At 51.7% G+C, this 9,076-nt stretch overlaps 1 protein-coding gene across 1 annotated transcript in view; it reads right to left on the reverse strand.

Annotated features, from left to right (window-relative positions):
* Positions 1 to 4,553: 4,553 nt before the first annotated feature.
* PNPLA6 (patatin like phospholipase domain containing 6) overlaps positions 4,554 to 9,076 on the reverse strand; it is a 20,489-nt gene continuing 15,966 nt past the window's right edge. The window contains 6 exon segments of the mRNA XM_015593482.2: positions 4,554 to 4,840; positions 4,952 to 5,061; positions 5,178 to 5,274; positions 5,475 to 5,591; positions 6,435 to 6,736; positions 8,584 to 8,814. Of these exon segments, the coding sequence (XP_015448968.1) occupies positions 4,766 to 4,840; positions 4,952 to 5,061; positions 5,178 to 5,274; positions 5,475 to 5,591; positions 6,435 to 6,736; positions 8,584 to 8,814 (932 nt within the window). The 3' untranslated portion in view covers positions 4,554 to 4,765.

Consider the following 9,076-nt stretch of genomic DNA (forward strand, 5'->3'; position numbering starts at 1 on the left):
TGAGAGGAAGAGCCTATTATAATATCTATATATACCAAATCATCACATTGTGTACTTTAAATATTATATCATTTTGTCAATTATACCTCAATAAAGCTGGGGAAGAAAAAGAACATTTCCATCACCCCCAAAAGAAATCCTATTCTCATTAGTGATCCCTCCACATTCCCCCTTCCCCCACTCACTGACAACCACTTATCTACTGCCTATCTCTAGGGATTTACCTATTCTAGGTATTTCATACGAATGAAGTCATACAATATGTGGCTTTCATATTCGGCTTCTTTCATTTACCAGAATGTTTTCTCACTTTATCCACATTGTGGCATGTATCAGGACTTCATTCCTTCTTATGGCTAAATAATATTCCATAGTATATATACTCCACAATTTGTTCATCAGTCGATGGGCATTTGATTGGCTGTTATGAATAATGCTGCTATGAACTTCCATGTACAAGATTTTGATGGACGCGTGTTCTCATTTCTCTTGTGTAGATACTTAGAAGTGTTTTGATGGGTCGCATGGTAACACTATGTTTTAGAGGCCTTTTAACTCAGCTTCCCAGATCCTGGGGTCCGCCCTGGTTGGTGCTTCCCTGTCTGACCTCTACATGGCTGTTTCCAGAGACCAGGCCAGACCAAGCAAACCCTCTTCTGAGCCTGACCCCATCAGTCTCCTCTGATTCCACTCCACCCGGCCAGCTCCTGTGAGCTACGGGGCAGGTCCTCTGACCCGGAACCCAGACCCTCAATGGAACCCCAAGATTTCTTGGCACTAGCTGAGACTCAACTCTGGAACCAGAGAGAAGCTCCAGTAAAAACCTAACTAACTCTGTTGTTGTGAATGTTAACTGAATACTTACTATGCTCTCTCCAGAGCACATCGGTAGAGTACGTCCCTTCATGGTTAGAGAAGGCCATGTGACTCGTTCTGACCAATGAGCAGTGAGCTAAAATGCTATGTCATTTCTGGGCCAGAGTATTTAATTGCTGGTGGGAGGGCTCCCAGAGATTTCCTTCCTCTGCCACAGTGACCTGAAACATTCTAGATAGTGGCTGCTTCATCACCTGGGTCGTGGAGTGAGGCACATGGGAAAAATATCTCCAGATGATCTGTGATAGATATGTCCTGAGGGCAAGAAATTAATTGTTTATTGTTTTAAGCCCCCAAGACTTTGAGGTCATTTGTTACAGTAGCAGACTCTAACTTATTCTGACTAATAGATTAAGCCATCCATATCATGCACCTGGGTCCAGCCAAGGGCTCTATATTAGTTCGCTAGGGCTGCTATAACAAGGGACCACAGACTGGGCTGCTTAAACAACAGAAATGTATTGTCTCGCAGTTCTGGAGGCTGAAGTGCAAGATCAAGGAGTTAACAGGATCGGTTCCTTCTGAGGCTGTGAGGGACACTCTGTCCCATGACTCTCTCTTAGCTTCTGATGACTTCAGGCATTCCTTAGTTTTATAACTGACTTCAATATATAAATTGGAGGGGTACAGTTCAGGCCATAACAGGCTCCACTCCAACTCCAAGGTGCTAGCGGTCCCATACTGCCCAGGATGAGTGAGAGAAGGTAGGAGAGGTTCGTGCCAGTCTAAGTAGGTGAGACTTGGGACATCTTAGGAGTAGGCTCTATTGACCATGGGGTGTGTGTGGGGGGCTCCTTCTAGGTCCATGGAAGACTCCTTTCCTGAGGATGAAGTGCTGCTCCTGGGACTACCTACAGCAGAAACCTCAACAAACCCACTTCCTGGGGAAATGGCATAGGGTGGCGAGTAGACTTATGAATGTGAATCCTGGCTCCACCTCTTAACAGCTGTGTAACTTAACGCCCTCTCCGAGCCTCAGTTTTTTCTATAAAGTGGGATAATAATGTGTTCTCTGTAAAGCTACTATGAGAAATCAAAGAGAATATGCTTGCGTGCACAAGGCCTGATATGTGGCAATCTCACCATACATTAATGATTGCTATTGCTGCTGGTGGTGTTCATATGTGTTTGAAGACAAGGGAAAATATGTGGTTTCAGGGTGGAATTTCAAGATCCCTAGAGAGTGGGGGCCATCTCAGGCTTCTTTTTTATCTCAGAGCCTGATCTCATTCAACAAACATTTATTGAGCACCTGCTGGGAGCCAGGAGCTCTTCTATGCAAGCTTTCTCCAGTGAGGGAACTTGTACTTGAGTATGTTTCATGGAGAGATGATAAACAAGTAAAACAGCTGTGGATAGTGCATGTGATTTAAAGGCAAGGAAAGGGGGTAGGTGGGGATGGAGAAGCTTCTTTAGACAGTAGCTTCAGCTAATCTGAAGAGGTGATATTTGAGAACAGACTGACTTAGCTGCTCAGGGCAAAGAGGCAGGAATCTATGAAGTGTTCAAAGACAAGAAAGAACGCTGCTGGGGTCGGATGAGTGAGGGCAGAGCGAAAGGCAATTAGGACGAAGATGTTGACAGAGGAAAAACTTGGGCTAAATATTCAGCTTAATGTGCCCCTCAAAATTTGAAGGGGCAGGGATATCGGGGGCTTGGAGGGGAAGGCAGGAAGGGGGCTTCATTAGCACCTCAAACAGTATTCTCGCTGTCCGTGGTGCTGACGCCCTGAGACCAGATTCCCTAGAAGGGAGAAGTCATCAATTCAACATTCTGCCATGCAGAACTGTGAGAAAATAAGTGTGGGTTGTTTTGAGCCACCGAGATGTGGTCATTAGTTACAGAAGCAGTAACTCATACGGGAGCCAGAGCTCAGAAAAGCCAGGTCTCTTGTGAAATTTAGGAATTGGAAGAAATGGGGATTCAAACCGGGAGGTCTGAGCTCAGGCCTGTGCTTTCTGCACTGCCCACCATGCTGGAAATATTTTCTCTGGAGTTCTGGGCTGAACTATGCCCCCCCCCCCAAAAAAAAATCATATATTGAAGTCCTAACCCCTAGGATCTCAGAATGCGAGTGTATTTGGAAATAAGAGTGTTTAAAGAGGCAATTAAGTTAAAATGAGCCTGTTAGGATGGGCCCTAATCCAATATGACTGGTATCCTTATAAGAAAAGATTAAGATGCAGAGATGCACAGAGGGGAGACTGTGTGACGACGCAGGGAGAAGATGGCTGTCTACAAGCCAAGAAGGAACCAATCCTAAAGACACCTTGATCTCAAGACTTTCAGCCTCCAGAACTGTGAAATAAGTTTCTGTTGTTTAAGTCCCCAGCCTATGGTAACTTGTATGGCAGCTCCAGCAAACCAACACACCTGGGGACTCTGGGAAGCTCCAGCCCTTCTTCAGCTTAGCCCTCCCTTGAAGAGTAGTACCTCAAAACCACAGAGTCACCAGAACTAGGAAACCTGACCCACCTCAGCGGGTTTAAATTGCCGGGCTATTTCTGGGCCAGGAGGGGAGCTCGGAGGAACAGGCGGAGACAGCACCTGCACACAGTAAAACCACGGCCATTCTTAACTGTCACATCCTCTCTGGACTTCATCTATCCTCACAGCATCAGTCTCCACCATTGTCTTGATGTCTCCAGACTTGTTCCTGGCACAAATCTCTGAGGTCCTATCCCTAAATGTCCAGAGCCCCTGCCATTTCCCCCCCACGGCCTCGCCACCTCCTCAGTGAGTCCTGAACAGAGCCCAGCATCTTCCCCTACTCCTGCTGCTTTCCCTTCACCCCGTCTTGGTAAAGATGTTCCTCCCCAAGTTCCCCTCATCCTCCTTGGTGCCCCAGTTCCATGATCCCCACTGCCACCTGTCTCTACGTTCTGCCAAATTAAATGTTTCTTGGACATTGCCCTCTCACCATCTCCATGTCTGCTGCCCTAGTTTAGGCCTCATCATCTCTTCCTGATCTCTGGTCTCTGGCCTCTAGCCTCATCCCCTGCATCCAATCCCCTCCCAGTAAGAGTCCAGTTACAGAAACACCTGATGGGGCAGGGACTGTTTGCATCCCCATTCACAGCTGAGGCACAGAGAGTTTTGGTCACAAATCCAGTGCCACTGATGAGGCCAGGCTGGAGTTTCACACCAGGGAGTTTGGCTCCACAGTCTGTGCTCTTAACACAACATGCCAGGACAGTGACAGCCCTGGGGGACAGGTCTCAGTGCACAGTAGGGACTGGCTCATTCTGTGTGACCTCAGCTGAGCACACAGTAGGGGCAATGTCTCAGAGCCTCTGAGAGTAAAGTTCTTGAGCCCCGTGCCTGAGTGTATGTGTGTGTGCGTGTGCATGGGGTGTCTTTTGGGAACCAGGCTCAGCAGTGCACACAGTAGGAACATACAGAAAACACAGAGTACCTGCACACAGTAGGACCAGCCCCAGGGCAGAGGCTGTGGGATACTTGTATGGAAAATGAGAGGTGCCAGGACAGGTACCCAAGGGCATCTGGGATTCCCAGGGTTGGGGTGCATGTAGTCTGGAGCCAGCACTGAGTGGAACTACAGATGAATTTCGGGACAGCACCCACAGTGTGGGGAAGGCCCTGTGACAAGCTCCAGCCATCCTAAGCATGGAAGGTGGGGCAAGGTGCCCCCAAACCCAAAGATGACATGGGCCCACTTCTGAAAGGGCAAGGTTTATTAAGAATGAGTTCAAGAGTTATCAGTGCAGTGCTGCCCCTCCCCTTGGGGGCACAGCAGTCCAGTGTGTGGAGCCTGGGGGTCCAGGGGGATCCAGGGGGTCACAGGCATAGCAGCAGGCAGAGAGGGAGTGAGCCACCCCCACAGGGCCCATCCCCAGCCCAGCCCCAGGCGGGACTCCTCTGCAAGTCCTCAGGTGTCCACAGCTGAGCTGGGAGGGTCCTGTGGCAGACAGCGCCGGTGCCTGAGAATCGACTTCTCCTCCTCCTGTAGGGAAAGGAGTGTCACACATGCATGCCAGGATACCGGTACACATCACTCGGCATGTGCCCCGGTGTCAACCCCACCTCGTGTGGGCCCCAGGCCACCAGCCCTCACCATCTCAGAGGCAGTGCTGGGGCTGGCGCCCTCAGGAGAGCCGCCTTCATCCCGAGAGCAATCAGGTCCCGCATCCTCCTCATATTCTGTCAGGCAATCTGACTCCTCCCCTGGAATTCAGGGAGCAGTGCGCAAGTAAGGGGACATGGGCTGGTCTGACATCTCTGCGCATCCCACAGGCCCCAGGCCCAGCCCCACCCTTCTGGGGGTGCCCTCAGCCCCTCACCATCAGCACAGCCATCGGAAACATAGCTGGTGGGGGGCTCGATCCGGGACACGATCTCTGCCAAGTCGGTGAACCCAGAGCTGGGGAAGGCCAACACCTGTGAGGCAGCATGGGTGAGGGGCTGGGGCGGGGTCCATCGGGTCCTTGGGTGTCAGGAGACTGGTGGTGTCTCGGGGGCTCAGAGATCCGGGGTGGGGGGAACTTTCTGGTTAGAGGGGCTCAGCGAAACCAGGGAGGTCTAGGGTCATCTGAGGTTTGGGGGGTGACCCGGGGGGACTGGGTGAGTCTTAGGCTTACATCTGCGCGGCGGCTCTCGATAAGGTCGGCAGACCGCCGGTCCGTGAGCATCTTTTCAATGACATCGCCCCGGCTCCAGCCCCCAAATACAGCCTTCCCGTACTGGTAGCCCACATCCTGCAGAAAGCAAGAGGCTGGGGCCATCTACGCCAGATGTTCTTCTCCACCTCATCCCCTCTGCTTATTCCCACTTTGCCTGCCCCTTCCCTGGCCCCTCAAAAGCCTGACGCTCTGGGGGAGCTGGCATTTGAGACTAACCCTGTTTCAAAGACAGCCATATGTAGCACAACTGCTCCCATGTCCTCCATTCTCTGCCCCTGCCAGACATTACTAATCAATCATTCCACATTCTTTCCTACTCCGCCCCATGCAGTGTGCCAGGTACCAAATGATATGAGGTAGTGGTAGGCCAGCTTATTTCAAGCTGTCCAAATATGCAGTATGTCGGTATATCCGCGGGTGTCGCCACCTCTTGTACCCATAAAAGACATCACTAGTCCATCAGGGCACAGAGAGTGGGGGCCTGGGAAGGAGATCGAACATTTCTACTCAGGGCTCTGGGCAATGGCTAGCAATCAAAAATGTGGCTACGGCACATTTTTCAGGGTCAGTGGTGCATGACATGTACACTGCTCCTTTCCTCTCCCAGACTGTGGCAGACATTATGAGTCGGTCACTGTTCTCATTCCCACCAACTGCAGAAACAGCCTCAAATCTCTATACAGTGCTTCAGGCAGTGCGGCTGGCACATGAGAAACTTAGTTCATATACAACACATGAGCAGCCACATCCCCCTGCCACACCCACTGCAGACATCACTAATCATTACCAATCTATTCCCCACAGATCCCATTTGGGAATGGGATCCCTAGAACACCTCCCCTCATGTTGCTTGGGGCTTTCAGTAGTAAAGCTCTGCTAGCCCCCCACACTGGCACCAGGCCACTCACACCCACTCACATAGATCTGATCGAACTTCCCGAAGTCCATGGTCTTGAAGCAGTCAATAGGGGGGCGCAGGTACTCGCAGTAGGAGCTGGTCTTGACGACCTCCAGCTGCCGTACACAGGACACGTAGGCCAGGCGAGACTGGATCTCGGCCATGTCTGGAACCTTGATCTTGTCCGCCCAGGGGTTTAGCCTTTTCCACAGCAGCCACCAGCCAGACAAGCTGTCCCCATAGGTGCTGAGGTCCGTCTCATCCTGGCTCCCCACGTCGATGGCAATGACTGTCTTGGCACCCATGCTGCGGGCGATGTCCGCTGTGGGGCCGAGGGGGGTCAGTTGGAGGCTCCCCACGAGGGCCTGGAGCAGGGAACTTCAACCCAGTCCCACAAACTCCATCATGCAAATGGTCACAGAAAAGAACCCATGCAAACGACATGCTGGCATGCAAATGGCATGGAATTTCGATGCCAATGACATTGAGGAGGTGGGGTCAGATGCTGGAGCTTTTAGGTGGGGAACTATGACCAGAGGGATGGAGGAGATGGAGGCAAACAGATGAAGTTGCTGAGAAAAAGACATGAGGACAGAAATGAAGAAAGAGATGCAAGGAAATCAATAGTCATAAGGACACCAGCAGAGACAGATGGAGGAAGCAGAGACACAGGGAGACAGAAAGAGATACGGAGAGACTGAAGGGTGAGAAAACAAAAGTGGAAGTAAAGACAGCAGGAGACGGAGCCACAAGGAGAGAGATGCAGCAGAGCAGAGACTGGCGGACGGAGAAAGATGATCAGGACCAGAGATATGGAAAGAGAGAGAATCCGGGAGGAGAGAGGGACTTTGGGACTGTGAAGAGGGACAGAGAGCCGAGAGCAGGGACAAGGAGATTCAGGACAGTTGGAAGAGTGAGTGAATGGGGGTGATGGCCCAGCAGGCAGGGTGGTATGTCAGTGGGTCCATATGGCCCACTGAAGGTCCCCGACTGGGTCTGGGGAAGCCTGGGGGGACATATGTCCCTCACAAGCTGGTCTGCATGTCTGGGTACATGTGCCCATGTCCACGTCTGTGTGCATCCGCATGTGTCCCTGTCATCTGTGTGCATCTCCTGTCCATGTGTATTTGTGCAGATACACATCCCTAGGCCTGTCTGTACTGATTTCAGTCCTCGTGTGCCTAAATTAACATCTGTGTGTTTACTTGTACGTCCAAGTGTGCCTGTCCACTTATGGGTTTGTACACACATGCATGTGTGTAGTTGTGTTAGTGCATTTATGTGGATAGAGCACCTACATTAACAGCTGGCAAATTTTCTGGAAAGGGCGAGAGAGTAAATAATTTCGGCTTTGCGGGCCACATGGTCTCTGTCACAACTACTCAACTCTGCCATTGTGGCACAAAAGGAGCCACAGACAACAAGTAAATGACTCAATGTGGCTGTATCAATAAAACTTTATTTACAAAATCAGGCAGGGAGCCAGATTTGGCCTGCAGGGTTTAGTTTGCCGATGCTTGGCTATGAGACTGCAGGTGTATTGTGCAGCTAGCACACATGTCTACTTGTGTATGCGTGCTTCCGGGTGTGTAAAATTTTAAAGTTGCAAACTCACCCAACCTCTCACCCAAACACAAGTCAGCAGGTGCGTGTGAAAGCTTAACTAAGTCCCGTAGGTGCCCCACTTATCTTCATGTGTGCACATGAAGATATATGTGCATATTTTAGGAAACAAGTGTGGATAAACTGGTGTGTGAGGACTTATGCCCTATTTCATCAACAAGTGTTTGTTCATGTGCATCTGATCCTGTGCAAACGTGTACTGTACCTGCCCCACGAGCATCTGCCAGAACGTGTGTGTGCACATGTGGCTGCTGTGCACACGTACCGGTCTCGGTCCATGCCCAGGCTCCTTGCTGTGTACGTGCGTGTCTGTGTGTCCCCGTCTATGTCTTAGCACGTGGCCAGACTTTTCAACTGCACACATTCCTGTCTTCAGGCACACCCACATATCTGCTTGTGCACGAATGTGCACGTGCATTCATGCCCCTGCACAGATCTGCTTGCTCACGTGTCTTCCCATGTACCTGTGTACCCACACATGGGCCAACTGGCTCGTGTTTGCCTATGTGCACGTGTGTGCATGTGAGTGAGCGGGCAGCCACTTGCCTGGCAGGTTGTTGATGTAGCCGCCATCCATGAGGAGGTGCCCATCCTTCGGGTCGCACAGCGGGGGCAGGTAGCCCGAGAGCGTCATGCTGGCACGCACATATCGCCATAGGGAGCCTGCCCAGCGGGACACACAGACACAGACACGCACAGACACTCTCAGACACGCTCAGAGGCCCGGCCAGCCTGGTGGGCTCGCTGACCTGGCACGTTGTTGACGTAGCACCCGTCCACCAGCAGGTGCCCGTCCTTGGGGTCGCAGAGCGGGGGCAGGTAGGGGCAGTAGGAGGCGCTGGCCCGGACGTAGCGCCACACGCAGCCTGCAGGGACGGCGTGAGGGGGGTGAGGCGCCTGACTAGTCTCCCGGCCCCCACCCCTGAGGACAGACATACCTGGGACCTCTGGGGCGTTAGTGGGTGACGGTTAGTGCTCGGCAATCAGGTCAGGGCGGACGGTCAATCATGTTAACAGTGTCCCAGCCCCTTGGCTGCCC

The sequence above is a fragment of the Pteropus alecto genome, unplaced genomic scaffold (genome assembly GCF_000325575.1).
Source record: "Pteropus alecto unplaced genomic scaffold, ASM32557v1 scaffold37, whole genome shotgun sequence".
Taxonomy (NCBI): domain Eukaryota; kingdom Metazoa; phylum Chordata; class Mammalia; order Chiroptera; family Pteropodidae; genus Pteropus; species Pteropus alecto.